The sequence below is a fragment of the Porites lutea genome, chromosome 2 (assembly GCF_958299795.1).
Source record: "Porites lutea chromosome 2, jaPorLute2.1, whole genome shotgun sequence".
NCBI lineage: Eukaryota > Metazoa > Cnidaria > Anthozoa > Scleractinia > Poritidae > Porites > Porites lutea.
The window spans coordinates 34,701,917-34,728,074 of record NC_133202.1 but is presented as its reverse complement, the minus strand read 5'-3'; the positions used below and the strand labels follow the sequence as shown (position 1 = coordinate 34,728,074).

General features: G+C 39.6%; 2 protein-coding genes across 2 annotated transcripts; both read left to right on the top strand.

Annotated features, from left to right (window-relative positions):
* Positions 1-393: 393 nt before the first annotated feature.
* LOC140928450 (uncharacterized) lies at positions 394-17,185 on the top strand. The gene is made up of 5 exons (XM_073378204.1): positions 394-679; positions 7,426-8,465; positions 15,082-15,130; positions 15,533-15,682; positions 16,876-17,185. Exons 1-5 carry the CDS (start codon positions 403-405, stop codon positions 17,112-17,114), a joined length of 1,755 nt encoding a protein of 584 aa, XP_073234305.1. The 5' UTR covers positions 394-402; the 3' UTR covers positions 17,115-17,185.
* Positions 17,186-22,160: 4,975 nt separating this feature from the next.
* LOC140928448 (uncharacterized) lies at positions 22,161-26,109 on the top strand. Its single transcript, XM_073378201.1, has 4 exons — positions 22,161-22,773; positions 23,951-24,137; positions 25,162-25,210; positions 25,505-26,109. Exons 1-4 carry the CDS (start codon positions 22,233-22,235, stop codon positions 25,991-25,993), a joined length of 1,266 nt encoding a protein of 421 aa, XP_073234302.1. The 5' UTR covers positions 22,161-22,232; the 3' UTR covers positions 25,994-26,109.
* Positions 26,110-26,158: the final 49 nt, after the last annotated feature.

Below are 26,158 nucleotides of genomic sequence, written 5' to 3'. Positions count from 1 at the left end.
CAGGTCATCTCAGTGGGGAGTGGCGGGGGGGGGGGGGGGGTGCGCACCCCCTGCAACCTCCGCCCCTGAAACATGTTCACAATTTTCGGGTATTCACGAACTGAGTGAGACAAGAAAGAGGGCCAGCTAGTGACTTTATAAAGTCCTATTTATATTTATAAGCAAGGTGTTCTTGTCAAAGAAAAAGTTCTGAAGGAAAACTTGTTCAGTTTCTAACCCGTCGAACAATTTTTTCCCGCCAAATATTATTGTCAATTAGGGGTGGTTACCAAGCAAACCCGAAGAGGGTTGAAAGTAACGGCTTTGTTCGAAACTGCCACTATTGTGGCGGGCTATGATATACGATCGCTTGGGTTAGTTTCGATAATTTGCGACTAAAAGTGGATTTTTTTTTCTCGCAAGATGGCGAGGAAAACGTGTACTCCCTTCTGTGACAACAAAAAGACATGCCCAAAGCACCATGATCTTCTTTTGACCTTGATAAATTGCTCCGATAGGAAGAATCAGGAAGCGAACGCTTGTTTTGAAGAATATCAAAGCACCGTTAAAGCGTACCTGAAGAAAGGCTGGAACGTCAATGATGCAATTCCTGATCCTGTGCGAAACTACCGATTTCCACTCCTACATTGGGCGGGAGTGATGGGAAAGACGAGAGCTTTGGAATGGATGATCAATTTCGGTAGGTAATCGATTTCGTTTTGCTGACACTGTAGCTAAACCAAAACTTGGTTAAAGCAATCGAATCTAATAGATCAGAATAGATCGGCGATCGTGCAGGCCTTCCCTTGGCCTGTTCCTATCTTTATTTACACCGAATGCTGTTAGCGCGAGGGCACGCTATCTAGTTAGAAGAAAAACGTCCTCTAAACACGTCTGACTTGGAAGGCGTCGAAAAGAGGAACCGTTGTTTGACAATTTTGATGTTCGTTTATATTATAGAAAGACCAACTGCATTAACATATTTGTTGTTTACGTTGATAGTTGCTGGGTATGCAGAAAATCCCCTCACACTGGTCCGCACCAGGTAATAGGGAGGCCCCATTAGGGGGGGTCTTAATATCCCGTATCCCTGTAATTTTTTGACCAAATATCCCGTATCCCATAAATTCCGGTCACAAATATCCCGGAAATTAAAGTATCGGCCATTTTTCATATGTTACTTGCTACGACATATTTTATAATATTCGTTCACTGGCAGTAAATCGTAAACTGGAAAAGTATGGTTTTCAAGGAGCTTATTGTGACAGTTGTTTAAGCTGCTGTCAGTCAAAATATGGTAGATATCAAGTGGAAAGTAAACAAATGTTGCCACCAAAATCACTTTTGTATACCAATTAATATAATTAGCTTACCTGATGCCCTTAATTTCTACAAATCGCCTGATACCAAAGTCCTTTATTAGTTAGTGGCCGTCCCGGGGGGGGGGGGGGGGGGTACTCCCATACATTACCTATACGGGTATGTGCCGCCCAACGGGGTTGTGATCAGGTGGCGCTGCCTCGATCGAGTGCTGGCGCGTTATTTTAAGTACTTCATGTCACCCCCACATAGTGCCCATGATGAACCGATGACTGGTCAAACGGTTTGTTTTACACTTATATATTTTTCATTTATATCTAGTCATCAACAAAAATACAGAAAAGGGCATGTATTTAGTAATCCAAGAACGTTTCTCATCAAACATCTGATATGTTACAATTTTTTGGGAATACCCCGTATCCCTGAAACTACTTCTCAATATCCTGTATCCCAATAACTTTTTCCTCAAATATCCTGTATCCCAGTAATTTTTTCCGCGAATGTCCCGTATCCCGAAAACCCCTAATGGGGCCTCAATAGGCATATAATGAAAATGCGGGCAGATCTAAATACCAGCTTAACCAATGGGAGAGTAACAAATTGAGCACTGGAAGTTAAGTCTTTTCCTTTGACTGTTGCATCCTCATTCAACATTATGTTGACCTTGCTAGATCTGTTTAATAAGCATGACAACAGATATACATCTGTCGAAATTTGCTAAAACGTGCCCACAAGGTTTTTGCTTGAGAATGGGTGTAGCCCATGTTCAAACGAGGGTAGCTGAAAAAAATGGAGGGGCTTGCCATCGTGCCAGGTGCTGGAAGATAGTTCAGGCCCAGACATAACTGTAGGTGGGTGGGCAGCAACTCTGTGTCAAACGTCGGGGTAGTTGTGCTTGGCTGTCAAGACACCAAAGGTTGGGACACACTAGGCAACATGTTGCTGTAACACATAGGAGCAACAAATAACTCCTTGTGTTCAGGTCAGGCGACAAGTTGTGTGACACATTGCAGTGAAAAAATGCTTTGTGTGTACTGGAAAATTTTTGTGAAGATCTTTGTCTCCACAACAGAATTTTGTCACAACAAGAAGTTGCACTAATTCAATCTGATTTGATTTTGTGCAACTTGTTGTGGCAACAAAATCCTGATGCAGAGATAAAGATTTTTACAAAAATTCTCCTGTACACAACATAAGCTTATCACCCTTTGTTTGTGTGGCCATTGTTGTCACTGAAATATGAGCAGCGATCTTTTGTACTCAATAGAGGAAGTACAGATAAACATTACAGCAGCTACGATTTTCTACAAAATACAGGTTTGAACCTTAATGTTCCAGCAAAGTTTAAAAAATTTTAACTTAGTCGTTTGTCATGTTTTTTTGCTGTCCTGAGTTGTTAAATCCTCACTTTGTGAGATGATTATTTGACCAGCTGTGTAGATATAATGAAAGAGACAAGGCAGGCAACAATCACAGGTCACCTAGAATCCACTTCAAGCTGGAACTGATGCCAAACCATTGAATTTCTCAGCTCAAAAACATGATATATGTCTTCATGCCTGTGCCAAAGCTCACCTCAATCATTTTAAAATTAACCATGAAAAGTGATACTGAAGTTGTCAGAGCAGCTTTTTGAATATGATAGCACAGGCATCCCAAGCTCTTGTTACGAGTATGTTATGTAAATTTACTATTTCACAAGAGAGTCGGTGTTGCATTACAAGGAACTGTTGAGACTTTGTATGAGAAATAAAATACTGAAGTTTGCAAATGCTGAATATAATTATTTCTACTTTTTTCCTATACAATAAATAAAGGAGACGTACCTCCTATATATTCCTGTGTTTTTTGGTGTGAATTCATCAATTTAATTGGTTTTTTTTGGCTGTTACTGTGTGACTCCATGTCACTCTCTTCATCATACGAAGTAAAGGCAGCACAGAAACACAGCCGGCGGTCCAGACCTTATCTACTCGAAGGCGGTTTGCGGCCCGAAAACCCATCAAACCGCAGATTTTTTCAACAAGAGGCAAACTTCTATCATCGCTACACTGTAGTAAATGTTTAAAGGCAAAATAGACCCACGTATGTTGCTGGAAATGAGTATTTTCTCGTGCCGTGTCCAAAATACATTCTTTCTCCAGATGCTGTGATTTTGAGAGTGGACACGGCGTTGGTCCGAGGTCAAATTTCCCTCGATCAAGTTATAATATGTTTTGAAGAAACCATTTACTACTACTCACTGGCTTTTTGCAACGGCAATTTAGACATCAAGCGGGTTAAAAACAATGGAATATAATACATTCAAAGCACGTGGTTAAAAATTTGTTTGACAGTAATAAGTATTTTGCAAAAAGGGATTTCCCACAAGAAATATTCATGGCACGTGCTCTGGTGAAAAACAAAGTCGGGAAAATGTGTCTGTTCTTACCAAAATCATCCAGGCTTTGTGAATTAAAAAAAAATTATAACAGTTTCAATCTTTCATCATAAACTGTACATTACTCAAACATTAAAGCAAAGCTGGAAACTGCATTATTGTAGTGATTTGAGTTTTTTTAGTAGCTTCCATTGAGATCAGAAAGAGATTTTGTGCCAGACAGAGTACTGCACTAAATGGGCTTACATGTGTCTAACATAAATTAGCTCTACTCAAAAGAAAAAGTACAGCCTTACTTTTATTAATTTTTTAATCATTGAATAGAGTTTACAATGATGTGCCAGGTAGACAATGTTTTGAGAAATTTAAATAAAGGCTCTTTTTGCTGCAGGAGATCCATTTGCTGCAGAAAAAGTGGATCTTGTGTAATTTGTGCATCCCTTGATCAAGCATTGGTTGACACTATCGGCCGATGTGTCGGTCAACATGTTGGCCGAGTATTGGTTGACTCTCGATCGCTGTATTGGTTGACATGTTCATCGATATGTCAGTCTACACTTGACCTTATGGTGAATGGTGTATCAGCTGACACTTGACTGTGTGTTAGTGGACGTGTCGGCCAATATGGGGAGTGTCAATTGTGGGAAGAATATTGGTAGACTGTTGGTGGAATATCGGTTGACTATCGGTGGCATATTGGTCGACTGTTGTATAATATGATATGTGTTTTAAAATGAGAATGTGGGAACTGGGTTTCAGTGTTATGTGCAAGATATTGTGGTTTGGGGGTTTGAAAATAGTTTTTGTTCTGTTGTTTGTGCCATCCCATGTCAGCCTTGCCGGGTCAACTTGTTGGATTTCTGCCATTGTTCTATGCATGTCAAATGTTAGATTGTCCTTGAATACGTCTCAAAGGTGATGATGCCATAGCGGTCCCAATTTTTTCCAAAAAAATCTCGCACACACTTGAAATTATACTCTCACATTAGGCTGGTAAAAGCTGCCAAAACCCCTTAAAGATTCCTGCATGGACAATGTAACAACAGAAATTTGAGTAGACAAAAAATATACCGTCGACTAAGTATCAGTGAAGTATTGGCCGAATTTCGGTAGCCTATTGATCGATATGTCCCCGACTATTGCTCAACCTACTGGCAAAGCTGATCTGTCACTCAACATATTGGCCGACATGTTCATCGAGTATCAGCCAATAGTACAGCTAGTGTTGACCGATACTCAATCAAAGGGGTGTGCAAATTACACAAGATCCGAAAAAGCTACTGAAACCAATTCTGTGGAATGAAACTGTTTCAGAAATTGACTTCAGGAGCTTGACTAGCATACCTGAGGATCAACTTGGAACACCCAATATGCAAAACACGCAAAAAATGAAGAACCATTTTAAAACTTTAGGTCACCAAAAGGCGACTTTGATAAAAAATTGAGCTTGGAGCCCTGTACAAATATTTCAATAATGACAACAGCCTCATGAACAGAGGGTGGTCTGCCTGTGGTACACACGAGGGGATTTGTCATCACATGTTGCTACAACTTCTTGCCTAGTATGTTCCAGCCTTAAGTGCCTCACCTTTTATCAAATCCAGTCAGATATACATGTACACACCACCGGTGTGCATAAATCTTATCTTCACATGTTCTCAGTCCTTGCAAGTGAGAACAGGTGTTGTTTTTATAAAGTTAAATATATCTAACACAGTTAACAATGAGTGGCGCAGTCAGCCTTGCTTGCATCACCTCCATGTGCTCAGTACAGCGTTTTCCTGGTGGCCACTCTCTTTGTTTAGCCTATGGAATATTGTTTTACCCCCATCCGTCCCTCCCCCACTTTATTTTTCCACTGCTAAATCAGTGTGACAGGTGCCTGGTTCCATTGGTGTGGGGGCTCATGGCTGGACAGCATGGGTTTGCCAGCCATGGAGGCGTAACTCTGTCTAGGGGCTGGCTGTGCTCAAAATTGAAGCCCCTGGACATCCTGGACACTCACCTCCACTGAGTGACGCAGTTGTTTAATAATATATTTTATACTTGAATATTCTGCAGCGACACTGCAGTTTCTTATTTAGGATGGGAGACTATTAAAGAGCTTGGCTCCACTATTATTTAATGTGCTTGTAACCAGTGGTAGACAATGATCTCAGAGATCTTGTGGGTTTATAAATATTCCTCTTGCCTTAGAAATGAACAACAGCCCTTGTAGGGTAGGGCTTTATTCCATAGACATCCTTCAGTCTCGAAAGACTATGGTGTCATGCACTGATTGGTGGTTCTTGAACAGCACCTTGTGTGGCTGGAAAGACCAATTCAGGAATTACAGTCCCTTCCTCACAGTTAGCAGATGTGGTCACTTGCTGGTCTATCTCCCTGACTTCAGACCTTGTTTGTTGTCCTCAGACTTCCTCATTTGTCCCTTTGTCTGTGCCTGTTTGGCAAATGTTGCTGTAAGAAGTTTTGCAAGAGGTTTGAACCCAGGAATCATTTCAAAAGTAGGCTGAGTTTGATCGTCCAGGTGAACGTAGTCCTGAATAGGACTGTTGTCGTTGACAGTGACTGACATTTCGTCAACCTGTGTGGTAGTCATCTTTAGAGTCAAAGTGAGTTGAACACCATTTACAGACGAAACATCAAATCGACTGGGACTCTGTGACATGTATTATGTATTCTACAGACTACTATCAACAACTTACTTTAGAAAGCCAGTTTACTAACTTAGAACAAATGCCACACTGAATCGTAGCCAACAATTACAGGCACCAAACAAACGACTTATTGACGCCGATCAAGCAAAACTAACTATGACAGAGCGACTGGAGATCTGACAATTTGACTAACAATAGACAGCTGTCTAACTGTGACAGTAGACTGATCGAAACGCACCAATTACATTATCAGTCTTCATGGCCAATAACATCACAGCTTAACTGACAGATGACCAATAACATTGTGACGTAATTGACCAATGAGATCAATAACCAGAGTATAGTGCCATCAACTGATGTGATACAACTCACTTTTACTCTGAAGATGACTACCGCACAGGTTGTCGAAATGACGGTCACTGTCAACAACAACAGTCCTATTCAGAACTAGGTTCACCCAGACAATCAAATTCAACCTACTTCTTGAAACGACTCCTGGGTTCAAACCTTTCACAAAACTTCTTAAAGCAACATTTGGCGAAACAAAGTGAAGGCAGGAAACAGTCTAACCTTTAGTCAAATCCATTATTTTGTTGCTTTGGCCTACCTGAGATACAAACTTTTCATGAACCAATTTGAAACTCAATTCATTATGGGAAAGAACACGAGCAGAAAATAACCATAGCAAGAAGCAAGTGTGCCACAATAGGAAATAGTGATGTTTGCTACAGCTCTAATTTTTTATGATCCGCTCTGGTCATAGGCCTTTTAAGGAATAAGAAATTGAACTTGAACATGACACAAGCAAATTAATTTTTACTATGTAGTTCTTGCTCACCTCATCCTTAGATAAATTACCAAGTGAGGTGGATTGAAAAGATGAAAGTAAATTTGATCTTCTTGAATAAATTGCATAACCCAGTTAAAAATCAGTTAAGATCCAACTAAATTTGCATTTTTTAAAAAAGCAGTATGTTTTGATTAGTGTATTGGTCAGGAATAACTTGGTTAAGTTATCTGGTGTTGGCACTGTCTTTGTCTACCCGCAACTAGCCATTAACAGTTACGTTGTAATCAATTGCTTTCCAGGTTTTAATGTGACAGTTCGAACTTCAGGCTCTCAGGAAACCGCCTTGCATAGAAGTGTTCTTTGTTTGAGTTACTCTGACAGACGACATTCTATAGACAAGATTAAACGACTTGTACACTTGCTGAAGGATTGTTTACCCCTACAAGACAAGTCCATGCAAACGCCTCTTCATGCAGCTTCAGTTAAACTGATCACAGACACCGCCAGGAATGATTATTACTCAGAATTTGTGATGGCTATGGTGGCCAAGGCAATGGAAATCCCTGAAAAGACTGCTGACATATTAAATGCAAAGGATCATCACGGCAACACAGCACTACATTATCTTGCACAAAATGACAACTTTGGCTTTGTTCCTCTTTGCTCCATCATCAATGCTGGTGGTGATATATCAATTCTGAATAAAAAGAAATTGAGGCCTTTAGATTTGGCCACGAATAAAGGTTGCACAAGCATAATAAAGGCCTTGAACACTCATGGGAAAACCTCCAACCCTTCTTGTGATGATAACATTGTCTACTCTGCCGACAGCCCCCCAGCATCACCTGTAAATCAAAGTAGTGAGAATCAGCAGCATGATGTGTTGAATAGTACTGAAGTTGAAAGCCAAGCTGACCGCACCAACTTCAACAACACAGACACCCCATCACTCGAGCATAACGAGGGCAACTCTTCTACCAGCGTTTCTGAGGATGTATCCCTAGGCGAACCCACTTGTGCCGTGAATGAAGTCTCATCAGCCATTGCAGCCGCTGACCCTGACCCCAGCTCAACTGCTGATGATGCAGCTGCAGCTGCTACTGATGTCAATAATGACGTGCCACAAACTGCATGCCCTGAGGTTTCTTGTGAAACCCATGATGATTCACCAGCCACTCTTGATGCACTGTCAGTCAATACAGATGAAGCAGGACCTTCATGTGATGCAAGTGGAAACAACGTGGAAGGGGAATGTAGATGCAGTGCTATAGGTGTGCAGACTCCTCTGTTAAGTCGATACTCGTGTATTGTCCACATCAAACAAGAGCAGCTTTCTCCAGTAAGTAATAATTCACATTCTTCTACATGTTATAGCTATGCAGAACTGCAAATAACAGTCGGTCGATGGACCTTGTCCAACTACAATATTTTAGGCGCAATGTCCAACTTAATCTTTACTGTGGTTGGACATGATGTCATGACAAAATCATAAGATTGCTTTTTTCTGCGACACAATCTTTAAAACCACCATCATCAATCAATGTTGCAGTGAGTGCTCAAAAGTATTTTATAGTCAATTCTATTGAAAAGTTGATTGAGTGGTACTGTGGTGATTTTAAAATCACTACTGCAATTGACTGAGTTAAGTCCTGCAATGTGGATCAAACTCACATGTGGATCATACCCAATGCTAAGGTATATTTGAGTTATTGACCAAGCATGAGGTCAAGATTGCTGGATATCAGAAAGAGAACTTTTTTCCGTGGGACCAATTTAGTGGGAAATCCCGAGTGGCCAAGATGGGCCCATCTTGCCCACTCAGGTAGCCAATCACAACACAGGACCTTTTCATTTTGCCCGCTCATGGATTCAGCCATACATGTACTGCTATTTCACAAAACGTCAGAAAAAAAGCAAAAAAAGTCTTCAAGCCAAGACTGCAAGGTCATGTGGGTAGTTCAAGTCTGCCTTTTGTGAGCCAAAAGTAACTCCACTAAACTAGCCACTGATTTTTTTATCATTTATACTAAACCATTGATAGTTATCACATAATAAAAAGCACAGGTACAAGCCAGTTTCATCTACAAACACATGCAAGAACATCGCTTTCAAGCTACAATTACGTTTCAGTAGAGGTAGTACCTTCACTTTGTTCAGCTAATTTATTAGTAAGGAAAAACACATTGTCAAATTTTGCAACTTGCATAACTAGGTGGAGAAGTGCAAAAATATATATATTGATCAACCTTCTGACTAAAAGGTTACTGTATACTCAAATATTCAACAAATCTTGCCAAAGTATACTTCAGGTGACCCTAATAGGACATGTAGTAGACCTCTACTATCTATGCTCAGGATGATCAAGCAGTTCCCAGGGAAAAAGTAGTGTGGCTGCCATCATACCCAACAACATGCGCAGTGCATTGGTAGCAAGTCATTATAAAAATCCCATATCACCTTACATTCTTAACTTACAGGCTCTTTGCTTAATTTCTTTTGACAACATTACTGAAAATAGCTGTATAATAAATATGCATTATTGACCATAAGCCTGAGGTCAAGATGGCTTAAATGTTAGCCAAGTTCTTTTTTGCATAATTTTTTAAGGACTATGGCAAAGTCATTAAGGTTAAGAAAAAATGCAACAAAGAACAAGGCCAATATGCAGCCATCTCGACCGATCAAGCTTGGACAATAAAAGGATTGATATTGTTCTTATTTGGCTTAATGTATGAACGACGCAGGAATTCCCAAGCAGGCAAGGTGGGCCCTTCTTGCCTTGCCTTCTCAGGTAACCCATCAGAACACAGGATTCGCTTCATCTTGCCCACTTGCTGATTCAGCAATGTAACAATATAAACTTTTGTGTACCTGTAAGCATGCAACCTGAAGACCCTCCTTATGCAATAAGAAACTTTTAACTCACAGAAAAGTAGAAAAAAAGTTCTACTTTTATGTAGCCTGGGCCAGCTGCTGTATTTTGCTTAGTCTATGATCAGACTTGGTGTTTCACACTGGTGACAAAGGTCATTGTATCATTGTAGTACTTCATTACAGTTTTATCGCCCTGCTCTAAGCATAATGCCTAGCTTTCAGTTTAGTACATTAATCCCCTTTTATAGCCTGTTTTCAAAGAGGGAGGATGCTCTGAATAATTATTGAAGTACCTTGTACAAACTGGCTTTCTGTATTACATGAACAGAGATGCTAAACTCTGGAGATCTAAACTCTGGAGATTGCTTCTTTAGTACCATCCAACATCAACCACCTCCAAGGTAATGGATGTGGCTTAAGACATTATATAATGTCTTACATCTACAGACCATCAGTCCAGTGGTCTAGAGACATTGATGAAATACAGGAAAAAAATTCGCCAGCAACCATACTATGATGAAAAAAAATTTGGTGGAAATGAGCTAATTACAAATTAATTGTATGCAAGTTCAAAATTTAATTTTATCCAGGAGATTTTCTGACCCATAGGGGAGACTAGGATGTTTGTGCCATATCCAGGTGACTCCCTGATAATCTGGGAGCCATCGCTGGTTACATCCTGTTTCTTCCGTGCCACCAATCAACCTGTCTTATTTACACAACTGCTGGTACTACCGGGCAAACATTTCCCTTATGAGAACAGAAGTCAGCAGATAAAAGATGCTGTCCTTGTCTTAACCACTGGCTTATTTACATAGTTCACTAGTTCAACTTCACAGGCATGCCAAAGGTAAAGGGCCTGCAATGTTTCTTGTTGCCACCAGTGTATATTAATTCTCATATATAGGGACAGCACCTCATTCAGTCAGTTGGGTGTATGAGAATCAGACCAGCTAAGCCTAGCAGCATCTGAAAGTGGCTCATTACTTGCGGCAGAGCATTTCATTTCTGTATCAGTCCTGTAAGTCTTGTTAGAACTGGAACAGCCTGCATATAAACAATGTCTTGGTTATTGTCCTTCCAGTTAAGGTCACAGTGAAATCTCAATCAGTCCGGCTTGCCTACGTAGTTGACTTGAGTTCAACTTCACAGGCGTACCAGGGGTTAAATACCTGTGCTGTTTCTTGCTGCCGCCACTGTACATGTATGTTCTCAGATACAGAGACAGCACTCACAGCATCCCAGTCAGTAGCCAGAAAGTAGTTTCTGGGCATATAACAACTAGGCTCAAGGAGAGCACTGCAAAATACATGGTAGTACAATATTGCCATCCCGAGACAAATAAAACTAATTTAAACAACACTTCTTTCTGATTTTTCCTACAATGTAAGGCCCAGCAATTGAAACCCAAACTCAAGTCTCATTTAAATAAAAGGCGAGAAGATTAATCGCAGACCTTACAACTGAAGAATACTTTGTTACAGGATTACTATGTCAGCTTTGTTTTCAAACAGCATTTTCTGTAATTTTATATAAATTACTGAGTACATTAAAGACTAAAGAACATCAAGATGATAGAGACTACGCCCTTTTGATGGTGGGGGTAGCCTACGAAGCTAGCGGTTTTCTTGGTGTTTTTTTTTTTTCTACAAGGCTTTGAGTGGACATGCCAGTCGTACCGCAGATTAGAACTTGGACTTATGATTCGATTTTTGAAGACATGTAAAAAGGAAACAAATTGAAATATTTGTTTTTACTCTCCCATACTGAATACAGACAGCATAGCCCAAAAATGATTGTTGGACAAATCATTTTTTTTAAGACGTACCCTCTACGGTACATTTAGATTGGTACATTTGGCGTTAAAAAGAAGTTGTTTCATTTTGTGTCAAATGCTTGTGTTACTTTTTGCGTTAAAAAGTTGTTCAATTTGACTTAAAAAGCTGCTATATTACGAGTCCAACGTAACCAACATCGCTGTATTAAAGTTACGCGCGAAGTGTTTTCGTTACCAGGCCTTGAACGTGTATTTCGGTCAAAATGGCAGTCACCCACGAGTAAGTAATGAATATTTATCGGCTAATTTTGCAGTTCATCTCTTGAATATTTGCATTTTGAGCGAAGCTTTGTTTCTTTTCATTAGTGCGTCAGCTAGTTGTGAGTTACAACTTGCACTGAACAAGGACGTGCCCAAATGTACACAGGAATCGAAGGGAACCATAACTATTTGCTCCAATGCTACGTGTCCGTACAGCCAGGCTGTTTTTGTGAAAGTAAGGTTATCTGAGAGTCTTTGACTGTACATGATTGGTATTTCACTGGAAAATGTACGATATTTATCTTCTTTTACCTTTCGTTAATGGATACTAGAAACCCTTGCCACCCTCGCCTCAGCTGGTTTTTTTTTTGATTTGTCAATTCTACGTGCAACTTCATTTCGCGCGTTCGGTAACATTCATCAATCACTTGGACTGCAATTTGATGAGTGATTTATAAACCCTAAAACAGTTAAAGCACCGAAAGTATCATATTCTTGGACTATTTTGACTGCAGGACATAGTGCGAGCCATGCGAAAGAAAGGATTAATGCGAAAAAAAAAAATAACCGAAAGCCATAAACCGTTGTAAATGAGTGTTCAGCGCCAAAAAGTGATTAACCCCCGGCATAACCCTAACTTAGCCCTAATCCGTAAAGCGGGTGCTTTAATAACCCTAGTCAGTAAAATGAGTGCTTAACCCTAATCAGTGAAAGTCGATCAATACTGCATAATCCTGCAAGTATTCCATCAGCAAAACCTCGGAACTAAGCAGGAAACATTTTTCATGTATTCACAATTTCATAAAACTCTAGTTAGTCTCGCTTGCGTAAGCAGCGAGACTCATAATCTGCAACGCGTTTTTCGCCCCGGTAGGGGGGGGGGGGGTTGGGCTAGGGTTCCTTATATAGGCTATGTGGGTATGTGCGGCGACAAAGGGTATGTTTCTTTGCAGCTGTTGGTCTGAAAAAGGGTATCAATTTCAACCATTTTGGTCTGAAATAGGGTATGGTTTGTGCACTCTAGTCTTGAATTGGATATGTTTTTTAGAAGAATTAGCTACTTCTTCATCATTTGGCGATAAGACCGTTTCCCTTTTAATGTTTACGCCAACTACCATGTACGTGCCGTAACAGCTTGTCATGCGCTCCAGTCACGCGGCAGGCTCCAGGGCCTCAGGTCTGAAATAGGGTATCAAATTTTTGATCAGGTCTGAAATAGGGTAGGGAAAATCACAGATTTTGGTCTGAAATAGGGTAAGGGTTTCAGGAAGCGTGCCACACATCCCCACCCAATTTTTCTGGAAGTACTCCCCTGAGCATTTTTGTCGTTTTTGGGTCAGAAATGGGGGGTCATCATGCCAGGCATTCCTTGTGGACACCGTGGAAACTGGGACTAAGAATCGTTGCGTGATGGAAGCCACGCATGTTTTGCGAAGAAAGCTTAGGAAAGATTAAATTTAGAGCTTTTCGGAAACGTGTCGGTCCATAAATTCTGTCGCTTGAAAGAGTTGATTACTTTGGAGCAAGTGAACACTACTGAGTGGTCGGAAAAAAATAAGAATCTGAAATAGCAAAATTGCGATGGTTGGGTGTTGTTAACTTTCACTGTATGGGATGAGCATGTGATTTATTTTCATTGATGATTGAAAAGGCGTGCTATGTAAATCACTTTTTCGATATCTGGCAATGATGATCAAGGCCTTTGAATTTTCGTGTATTTATACACGTGTATAGCCTGCGACCGCAGACATATTTCTGGTTGTCGCTAACACGTGTACTAAATCAATTCAGAATCTGAAAGAAACAACTAAAAAGTATCGACATCGAGAAAGTAGGAAGTAAAAAACATTTAGCGAGTAAATCTGTCTCATTTCTTGTAGAATTAATCTCTTCCTCATTTCTCAATCTAATCGTCAAGCAAGAGAGACTGAAGGCCACTGTAAGCGGCTTCTTGTTTTTCCAGTGGCTCGCTGGCTCGCACATTGTCCGGACCCACGTTGATTCAGGCCTTGTGATACTTAGGGAGAGGGCCTTAAAAAAAATTCTTCAGGGCTGCAGGCTTGTTTTGGTAGAAAAACAACATTGTCCAGGGCACTTCCCACATCAACCACAGGACAATTAAAACAACAAATTGTCATCTGTTTACTTTTCTGTGCATCCCTTGTTAGAATCCTCATCATTAGATCCTAACCCAGTGCTGTCAACTCTCCACGATGATCTCTGACTCCAGAGTTTAGACTGTATCTCGTGGTCTCCAGATTAATCCTGGGTAATCGCCGAAATTTGCCATTTCTTGTAGACTCGACTGTCCAACAATGACATTTCAAATATTTTGCATTGTGTGAGTTGTTTACTGTTAGCATCAAACATTTCCTTATAAACTCTGGTATGCCACTGTAATAATGTGATTGGTGGGAAGAAAGGAAGTCAGGTCAAATGTTGCAGTGCTAACATCTTTTTCACGCATTTTGTGTCATAGCAAAAATTTGTGACTATCGGGGTCAACAAGCCTTTTTTTTTGTGCAAATAATGTTGTGTACCGGTACCGTGTGTTATGGTGTCATCTATCGTCTGTTTCCTATCAATTCTCAATATTAGAAGACGTGGGGGGTTGACAGCCCTGCCTTCATGTGATCTTCTGGAGATGGGTAATGGGGGAGGATACACTAATACTATTACAGTTAGTAAAAGAATAGAAGGAAGGCTGCAATGTGATTACTGCAGACTTGTCTTGCCATCCCTCAACAACAACTACAATTAATTTTATCTTAACATATAACTTGTAAACGGCACTGGGACTGTTCTCAGGTATTAGAGATACAATAATTTAATAGTTTGTGTTATAAGTGAACATTAATTTTTGTCTGCAAATTTTGCAAATGAAGTTGAATTTGTGTTGATACAGTCGCACCTCCACCATGGCCACACAATGGCCACTTCTTTACATCGGCCACTTTCTTGTCTTTAAGGTGGCCGTTGTAGAGAGGTTCAAGTGTAGCTACTGCATTTCATCAATAACACTGCTGTTTTTCTTTTTGCAAAGTGTGAAAGGTGTCAACAGGAATCAATGGGGGAGATATCCTCCTCATCAGGTATTATTATTTGCTTTTTTTGGATCAAATATATACTGTTAAATGCTTTGTGGTCCTTAACGAAGTGTGTGCGCCTTCCTTTGGACATTTGAATACAGTAACATCTTTGTCTATTAAGTGAACTATCTTCTATTCAACACCTCTGCAAGATGGATCCTTTTTTAACTGCCACATCCTTGTTCTTCAGTCATTTCTATGAGACAATTTTTTCTCTATGATTCTTATAGCAGTAGACGTTTTATTGAAAAAAGCCAATCCCGTCTTGGGGAAAGTTGACCGTTTGTACATTAAGTAATTAAATAGCAATCCAAAAAAAAAGAACTGAGGTCCAACTATGCTTGCTGGAATGTTAGGAGTGTTTTGATGCAAACCATCCACCGCTGTTTGTTATCTGTTGTACAGAAATGCAATCCATTGCTACAACTGAGATGGCAAACTCTGTCATTACCCTGCTGCGAGGAGCTGGTTTACTGGACAACTTAACTGAGATAGCAGAGAAGAGGAGGATTGAAGATGAACATGTTCTTACAGAGAAGCTGGAGATGGTTAAAGGTATGTTGATATGTCTGACCTACTTGCGGCCCTGTACATAATTGAAGGGTTTCCTGCCATCAGGCACGTTGTAAGCTTTTAATATTAATCAATATGTTGTTTTTGATGAAAGGAGCTAATTTTGTGCACCGTGACTTAAAGTATAGCTTCATATTTTATTTTACTGTTTTTTGCCTTGTTTTTCGAGAAAAAGAAAAAACACAATGTAAAAAGACTCTGTTTTACATCATGATACCATTTGAAAAGCTATTGTGGGTTGTTGAAATTAAGCAATAAAGCATAGTAAGGCATATTACGTATGTTAAAACAATTGTTATGGATGCTATTTTACATGAAATTTGCCTTTATTGTTATCCTCCACGATTGACAAAGACACTACAATGTAAGCAGGATAGTTCTTGTTTCTTATAGGGGGTGTTGACCAATGTATCAGTCGAGTGTTGGTCAACATATCGATTGATTTGTCGTTAGAGTGTCAGGCTAATGTTGGTCCTGTACCGGCAATTGTCAGTTGAGTATCAGTCGAAGATTAACTGATCATCAGTCATTCATCAGTCAGCAGTTGGTCGCGATAGTTCCGGTACTGTGTCGGCAATGCATCAGAACCTGTCGGTTGAGTATAGGTAATGTATCAGTGGCGCATCGTGAGTGCTGAGACAAAAATTATATGTTCATGTAAGCAATGCACTGCAAAAAAGCAATTACAGTTTTGTGGCGTGAAATTGAAGCAAATTTGGCAAGGAAAAGCCGACTATCCACCTTTCTGGCTCAGGCCAACCTCATCCCCAGGGTCTTCTTGTTTTCCAATATGGCAGCAGCAGGAGAGAAGACCCTGACATATAGCAACCTAAGACGATTGCCGATTGGTGCGTTTCATATGTGGACATTGATTGGGTTACATCTTCAAAAACAAAGGTGGTGACTCGCGGTGGGTTCTTCACCGGTGAATAGTCAAAAAATGGAATGCAGGATGTATTTTGTTTACTTTCATACATTGTCCTATAAATTCAAAGTGCCAAGGAACTCCCACAGAGTTTGGGCTGCCTGTGAAATAATCAGGAAAAATTGATAGTTCATTCTGATTCTTCTTAAATCTTTTTTTTCTGGTGGCCAACTTGATTATCTCATCAACTGATCATAGCTTTTACAGGTTTGAAAAGAATGCTGTATGGTTTTCCTTTTTTTTTGCATAGAAACAAACAATGAGCTAGAAAGCAGCATCCATGAAATAGAAGAAAAGGAATCAATGATAGAAAAATTGTCTGCAGAGCTTGAAGAATTAAAGAAAGAAGTTCAAACAAAAGCTGATGAACGGGAGAGGTTGCTCCGCAAGCGAAAAAATCTTAACGAGGAGTGCAATTCTCTTCAAAAGAAGCTTCATTATTGTGATAGTCTCTTAAAGTTTGTCCCTAAAGAAAATTTGGACAGTTAAGATCATGGTTAAGTAAAATACATGTACAGGACTATAAATATGTGTGTTCTAGTTGGAACACCTGACTATCCTCCTTAATATAATTATGAGGGACCAAAGGATGTTTTTTGCCCAAAATTTTGATTTGAAGGATCTTTGAGGGTTTGTAAACAGAAAGGCTTGGGCATAGTCAAACTGTGAAAAGCTAGGACTTTTTTGTGAACATTTTTAAATCTTACACTAGTGTTCATTTTTTCAAGTGTAGGTAAACCAGAAGATTTGTACAGTCGAACCTCCATGTGGGACCGCACCCTTCATAAGCTACAACCTCCCACAAGTGACCATCTATCCAAAACACCAAAATTTTCCTAGTCAAATTATTACAGTAATGTTAGAAGCTCTCGTAAATGACCACGACCAAATTTTTTTCCGATGACAGGATTTGAATTTTTCATTGTTTTACTCTCTTGTAAGAGAGTATTAGTATTAAGCGAGGTTTGACTGTATTCACAAATCCATTCCATAAAAATTGGTTCTTACCTGTTCTAACTTGGAGCTTAAATTGTAATATTTTATGAGAATTTTAAGACATGATTTCAGCTCGTATGGAGGTTATACTCATAAGACAAAAAGATAGTGAGAGATGGTCTGGAATTGCCCTAGATTTGCATTAATTTGCCTTGAACAACTCAGCCAAGTTCTAGCTTTTTGTTGGTGTGCATATAATGGCTGCAAGATCACTGAAAGATCACTGAAATTTTTCCAGGCTTAAGTTTTCATTTCTTTCAGACTGACAAGTGAGATGTTCAACCATCTCTGTATTTTTGACACATTTGTCATCATCTCTTTGTGCTAGAAGGCACATGAATGCTGTATATGTTTGACACAACACACAAGAAATACATTTCCCCAAGAGAACAGAAGCCCAGGTAAAAAATTTATTCATGAGTTAGCATTAACCAGCTTTTCAATAAGAGTAACTGGGCTTGGGGACATCAGGATATGAACTCACTGTAATGCAGTGCTGTCATCTCTCCTGGATAATCCAGGAGACTCCAGATTTTGGACTGTATCTCCCGGTCTCCAGATTAGAGTTGGATATCTCCCTGATAATTACCAAAGTTGCTCTTTCCAACCGTAAAATTTCAAATATTTTGTGTTGTTTGCACTACTGTTAACATGGATTATTTCCTCATAAATTCTGGTATGTTACTGTAATTTAGGCAATAATGTGGCTAAATATGAATTGTAATATGTGCTATATACGTTGATCAGAATCAACGAGCATTTTTGGCACAAATGACATCATTTGTCGTGCGATATGATGTCATCTATCATTCCTTCCCTCTCAATTCTCAATATTTGATGACATGGGGTCTTTCTGCAGGTACCGGAAAGCTTTGTATTTTTGGTCACTTGGGATTAGTCTTTATTTGGAGTTGTTTTGTTTTCTGTCTTTTATTACTATTGTATTACGTAATCTGTGCTCCGGTACTCACAGAAGGAACCATGACATGGGGGGTTGACAGCCCTGTAATGGTTCCCTAGTTGTTGCAGCAGTATAATAGGACTGCATATTACAATTATTTTTCTTATTTTTTGAAAAATCTGTGTTGAAAACAACAGAATATTTACAAGTTCACAACCATCAAAGTGAGCAAATAGTTTTTTACACTAACCTGCAGTATATGTTGCAATAGTTAAAAGCTTGTTGTCACAACAGTACTTTTTTTCTTAATTAACTGATTTTTTTGCTGTAAAATAATGTTGACATTGTTTGATTTGTTGTCAAACAAAATTCAGTGATGTTCTCCCTCATGCAAAGTGTAACTAGTTTTCCTTTGCAAACATTATTTGTGTCTGTTGAGGTAATGTTGTGACTAACAAGCTGACACAGTCACATCTTGTGGCATTCTTTTAAAAAATGTTGTGACCACTTGACCAGCACTTTATTCGTATGCAACAGCCTTATTTAAAGTTCAGACTTAGTTTTGTTCAGAAGATAAGCATCTTTGATAATGGACATTATTTTAATTTACAACTGTTGTTGTTAAGTGCTTGTAGGATTCCAATATATTTTTGTATAATGGTTTTACACATTATTTGGATTACTGTAAAGTTCCGAAAGTAATGACCCTCAAAAGTAGCAAACCTCCGCAGGGAGTGATAAAATGTCACAGGTGTTAGCAAATCCCGAAAGTAGCAATCCCCCCAAAAAATAATGACACTCCGAAAGTAGAGACCTAAAAACTAATTTCTCTTTTTGCAAAAAATAACAGATATGATACATATCCTGAACAAATGCCACACTGATCTGAGGTTTATTAATAATGATTATTTTACATTTCTATTCATAACTCTTAAAGTACAGGATATATATTACCTTTTTTCAAAAAGTATTCCTTTCACATTAATTTTGTGATTTTATATATTGAAGTGCCAGGTTGGAGTACATGTTTTAGCTATCCAAACTGACAACCCCCTGAATGAAGCAAGCCTCCAAAAGTAGCGATAGCAGAAGGGGGCTAAATCTGAAAGTAACGAGGGTCGTTACTTTCGGAACATTATGGTATTCTGATCTTTCAGCATCTATAATACCGGTACTTCTATTAATTAAGTGTACAGTTGCAGAGGTTCCATAGGTGTCCTCCAAGTAGTTTCAATGGTCAATGGACCACATAGACATTTTAATTGTGAATATTGACGTCTGTTAAAATAATACAAATGAAGAGGTTCCTGGAAATAAGTAGCCTGAGAAAACAGCCTACATTTTGTGATGTCACCACTGGTTTCCCTGCGAATGAAAATTAATCTGAGTAACGAGCGCAGAAATTCAATACTGATGACGCTCCACTACCAAGATCTGGGTGGTGTTTCTGACTGGTAGTGCCAGTGGGAAATTTGCTTCAACCAGTCAGAGGCACTACCCAGTTCTAGGTAGTGACATGTCATCAGTATCAATGGTGTTTCTGTGCTCGTTTGTCAAAGGTCATTTGGCGGTGAAGCCAGTGGTGGCGTCGCAAAATGTCAGCTGTTTTGTCAGGCTAGGATATAAGCCCTAATTAAGAGATTTTTGATATTCTTGAAGATCACTCTTAAAAGATGTCCTTTCTTTCTAGAGTTTGACATTAGTTCAAGAGTCACCAAGGGCCTTATTCAACGCACTTTATAGAGTGTTTTCACATGACGTCATGGCAGCCATATTGGTGTTCCAAAACAATGAAATGGCGGCCATGTTGGTGTCCCAAACAGGTCCTGTGGGATTTGAACTCTTTTCTTATGCAAACACTTTCTTTTGTTCCAATAAATTTGCATAGATGCTGGCCATGTGATTGAAAACACTCTATAGGAGGAATCTAGGATCTTGTGTAATTTGGGAACCCTCAACCAATTATCGGTCATTGGTCAACACTATACTTGGTCGTCGTGTCGACCCACTTATCAGCCGATATATTGATCGACATGTAGACTAACACTCAGTTGAGTGTCAGTCTACATGATCAGGTATCAGTCGATACTAGGTCGGAATACCTATGATATGGCAAGTGTCAAATGTTAGCAGAATATCGGTCGACTGTTGGTGGAATATTGGTTGCAATTGACCATCATACAACATAATTTCAGAACTAAAATGTAAGAACAGACAGTAGGTCAGAGAATGTTCAACAAAGCCACCCACTTAAGAAGTCTGACCACAAATCAGTCCATATCCTCTCGAACTTGATCTGTGCCTCCTCAATCAAGTAAGAGTGCAAATTTTTTGGTGCAGCATGCATGACATGCGGAGGAATGTTTGAAGAAAAAATTGAGCAGACAGTTTTTTAACATTAGACAGATCAATGCCTTGTCAATGGAAACAACAAAAATTTGAGGACACATGCAGGAAATGTAACTCTAGAAGAAGAGTCAACCAAGTATCATCAAAGTATTGGCGGAATGTGGGTGGCCTATTGATTGATATGTCCACTGACTCTCAGTCGACATATCGGCTAACATGTTGACCAACATGTCCGGTGACATCTTGACTGTTAGTCAACTGAGTGTTGGCCGACATGTCGACCGACCAAGTATATCCACCAATAGTGTCGACCGATACTTGGCCAAGGGGTGCCCAAACTTCACAAGATCTGCATCCCTTACAAAATTATCATCCTTATCATTTAGGGAATTTGGCTGTTTTGGACCAAATTGTCCCTTTAACAGGTACTAGCCTTTGACCAAAAACAAAATCAGTTAAAAAATATACCCTTTAGAAGTAGTGAAGAGAAGCTAGAAGATAAACAAGAGAAACCTCTTGTGTAATCATGTGCTCAACTGTAATACTTATGACCTTGTATTGATACAGTGAATGTCATGTAAGGGAATTTTACACTAAAAATTAAAAACTCTGTTTTAAAAGAATCAACATTTTCCCGATATCACCTAATTGCTGTGAGTTTCCCAAACACGGGCTGGGAAGTCTAAGTACAGAGCTACAGAGAGTTTCATGGCAGGCTACAATATTATGATCCATACATGCAGGCACCTATGATAGACAGGCTCCTGGACAAGACGTTTTGTTTACATACAAGTAGTCTTTTCTGTCTCCCGGTTATTTATAAGAACACAAACCTTTTTCATTTCTCAACCCTCGTTGGCATGCTTAAACTTACCTAGAATTCCCCATGAAAGTGTATAATACTGTATTTGAAAGGGGTTGCCCCTATGCCACACCCAGGAATCACCTGTTCATATAAAGGGCCTGGGGGCCGTTTGTCGAAAGCCCCGATAATTAACGGGCCCGGAGAGCTGTTGTTGTTTACATTCAAGATAGAGGTTTCAATAGTTTTGCAGATCAACATGATAAAGCTATCAGTTAACAAAACAAAATGGACTAGTTTGTCAGCTAGAATCCGCGCTTTTAGATTTTGATGTGAATCTTCAATTTAATTTCGGGATTGAAAAGTTATCGGGACTTTCGAGAAACGAATGGGCCACAGGTCACTACACAAATCTCCTATTGATATTGCGCCCAATTAAGTTTTTTAGGTGATGTAGTCGCAGGTTTTGCCACTGTCTTCGATAGAAGTTTCCATTCCCTTTCTCTTCCCATTCTCCCCTTAATTTCCCCTATTCCATTCCCATTTCATTCAAAACAATATGGCGGAGGACATGGTCGAGGTTGAACAAATTTCGTCTGCTGACGATCAACAGCCAAAACCTCAACAAAACGAAGTTATTAAGGCTTGCAAAATAACTCCTTACTTTGAGCACTCTTATGAAAAATGTTTTTTGTGTGAACTAGAGCACGATAGCCCGGAATTCGGACCTTATTGTGCGTTGTGTCACGACTTCCTGTATCCAAACGTGTTGCTTCTTCATGAAAGAAAACTAGAAAGTGTGAATTTGGTAACGGAAGATTCTTCGTCGAATTTGTTAGCATCTGAAAGCTGTGAATTGAATATAATTTCTGGAGTTGTGGCTTTAAAAACAGAGGACAGCGGATGCGAAAGTGAAAACGAAAAGACATCGGAGTTGCAAAGAAATTCAACCAACAGCGAGTCAGCTGTTGTACCAGGACACAAGCTTCCTTATTTATCACTTTATGAACGGGTTCGAGCTCCAGATCTTGTAGCACAGCGGCTCGCAAATGAGCTACGTTTAGTTGAAGAGGACTTGTTTGAGACACTGCCACCAGAAAGTGAGTTCAGTTGAAAAAATTTCAAGTTCCCAGTTGTGTGACTTCAATCAATTATTACAGGGCTGACCCAACGAGTGGGCAAAGTGAATCCCATGTTCTGATCGGCTGCCAGATTAATGTCGAGCAATCCTGACCTCATACTTGATGAAATAACCAGACAGGCTAATTAAATATTCTGGCATGCACCCGTAAATTTGTATGTGGGCAAACGTTCATGGGTGAGAAACAGTGTAAAGGTACAGAGAGGATGGGACCCTACCATTTGGATAGGGGATGAGAGGCCCTTAGTGGAGAAGACTAGTTGTTGTGTAAATTCACTAATATCTTAAGTTGTTTCGCCCAATATGAAACAAGTGCTGCGCATATCAGGCCTGCCAGGCCAGGGGTTTTTTGTATGCAGGCATCTGGGTTCTTCTTTATTCAGGTATAGTGCAGTAAAGTATCAGCTATCTAAAACTGTAAAATTGTTGGGTCGCAAAATAGTTAATGAGCCATACATTCTTTGTAATAATTAATTTCCAGTTTTTCAAAGAGATTCTCTGCGACACCATTAATTTTTTGGTGTATCGGAGTCAAATTTTTAGAGACAACCGAAAATATTGTTATTTCAATATTCAGAGAATTTATTTTATTAGCTTCATCAGATATTGACAAGTATATATGTTAATGAGGCCAAAAGTGTAAACAGGCCAAAAGTGTAAACAAAGATTCACCTGAAGTTACAGTTGATGCTTTTCCTGGGACCCCCTCTCAATACCAGCTCTAGTTAGGATCAGCATTGTAAAACTCCCTTTTCAACTGTGCTCTGCATGAAATTCTCATTACAGACAACTAATGGTACAAGACAGGGATGGAAGAACATTTTTTCAACTGGAGGCAGGCTGATTAGTGACTGGGACTCAAGAGGCCAAGGACACTCTCCTCCTAGTCTTTATTATTATTTTTTTGCCAGAAAAAAAAATGGGCGGGGGCAGAGGGCTAATTAACGACTGGCTTCGCCAACCTTGCAAGGCTGCAACCATTTTTTAAATCCCTGGCTGGTCTTTTCATTTAAAAGTTCTCATAACTAACCAACCTGGTCAGAACTTCAATAAAAAAATAAGAATCATCAAAGTCTGGAACATTCTGCCACACCACCATAATCATTGTCTTAATCTTATTTCTTGTTGTGTTGCAGTTCTTCTTATAATATTTTCCTTTCTGGATGACATTTCTCTCTGCATGGTGGGGCAGGTTTGTCAGTGGTGGCATCAACTCGCGGGTGAACAAGATCAGTGGAAAAAGCATGTGCTGACCAGATGGCCAAGTTTGGTTCAGCCTGCCAACAAGCCCAGCACAAGCTGGCAGAATCTCTACATAAAAATGTGAGGATTTTTTTAATGTCTGTGGTTTTGACAAATGGATGTCTGTTATTGAGGGCCAGGTGGTGGAGATTTCCCCAGCTTCTTTCCTTTGAAAATAGAGGGAAAATCAATCTTAGCAAATCAGGTTTGATTTTCCACCTAGTACTCCTTGTATTTTACTCAGAGACTTGAAATCTTTGGGAAAGTCCTGAACGTGAATTTCTTGATAAATGAAGCTTCATTTTGGATGTTTACAGCTAGTGCCATTTGTTTGGCCAGGACTTGAAATGGCTTGCAAGGACGTTTTTTTTTAGTTCTCTGACAAAGCTCATGTTGGTGGAAGTAGGGACTTGCCTGCCCATTACCTGGGTTGGACATGGTATCCATTTACATGTGCAAGTGCAAGAGGCCCTGCCAGGGTAAATTCCGACAAGCGACATGGCCCAAAAAGTAGCGACAGCACGTAAAATGAAATTGCGACAAGAGACAACGTCCCTCGGCCAAATTGCGACAGTGATGGCAAAGCCGACAATAAGCGACAAGCATTTATAAACACCGACACAAGATGTTGTAAAATTTAGATGGGCGACATGGGCCTCCCCCCCCCCCCCCCCTGGCAGGGCCTCGTGCAAGGCTGTACTGATTTGATTTTTTTGTCACTTAATTGCATCCACTTATTTTCACGATTTTGAAAGGCAAATTTCCCTCCGTAGATAAGCCCCTCCAAAAATAAGCACTTCAAAAAGGGCCTTTGAAAAATGTAAGTCCCGGGGCTTATTTTCAGAATTTTACTGTATGATCATCAGGAGTGTGGTCCTGAAAGAGGACAACAGACCTTTTCAGCTTGTGTGTTTTGTTTTCCCATTTCAGACCAGGTGATGGTACCCCATAGAACTGTTTCTTTCAAATGTCGTCCTATGCGCATGCATCCATGTGCATGTGTTTGCATAATTTCTAAAAAGGCAAATTTGCTTGAGAACAGATTGGGTAAAAAAGGGATTAGTGTATGGAATTTTTGAGAGCCTTATATTTCCATTTTCCTCAGGTTACAAGGTGTTACATGCAGGAGGTGCTTTGAACAAGGTTGTGTTCAAGTAAGTGATGTAAACAGATTTCGGGCTCTGATAAACAGACTACAAGTGAAAAAAAAAAAGCATTCAAGTGTGTGTGCCATCTGTCCAATTTATTACTATGGCATGATGAGTATTGCATGATGCATTACATTGTGGGGAGTGCTATTAAGGCTGAAACCAGGGGAGCTGATAGCCAATCCGATTTTGAGAATTTTGTTATCATTATGATAATACTTGTATTGTACAAGGAAACAATATATTAAAAGCCCTTTTCTGTAAACAAAATTATCAGTAAATCTCAAAATTCCTTTGCAGCACTCCCCTGAAGATGATATCGTTAACTCATGGCGGAACAAACGATTGAAAAGCGAACTCAAGGGAATGCTTACAGATCCCCCTGAGGGTATCAGGGCACGTCCCCTAGACAGTACTCTCTCATATTGGCAGGCCTCAATCAAGGGACCTCCTGATTGCCCATATGAAGAGGGCCTATTCTTTCTCCATTTGGAAATTCCAAAGAGTTATCCCATGAGACCACCAATTGCCAAATTCATAACAAGAATTTTCCATCCCAATGTGAGTTACCATGGAGATATTGGTATAGATGCGCTAAGACACAACTGGAGTTTAGCACTGACGATACCAAAGGTGTTGGTTAGCATTCGATCACTACTGACAGACCCATACTGCCAGATATCTATGGAACCTAAAATTGCCAGGTTCTGTGAAAGTGACAGAGAAGGCTTTAACACAGTTGCGAGAGAGTGGACAAAAAAATATGCTAAATTGCACCTAACTTCTTGATGTACAAAAATCACTTTAAATTTTATTATATTTTCTGTGAAAAGAAACTGGAATATGAAACAAACCCCATATAGAAGTCACTGGAAATGAAAATCCTAAAAAAAAAAAAAAAAAAACAAGGAAATGAAAATCCTTATAATGGCTGCAGTGATTACCTGTTCGTAA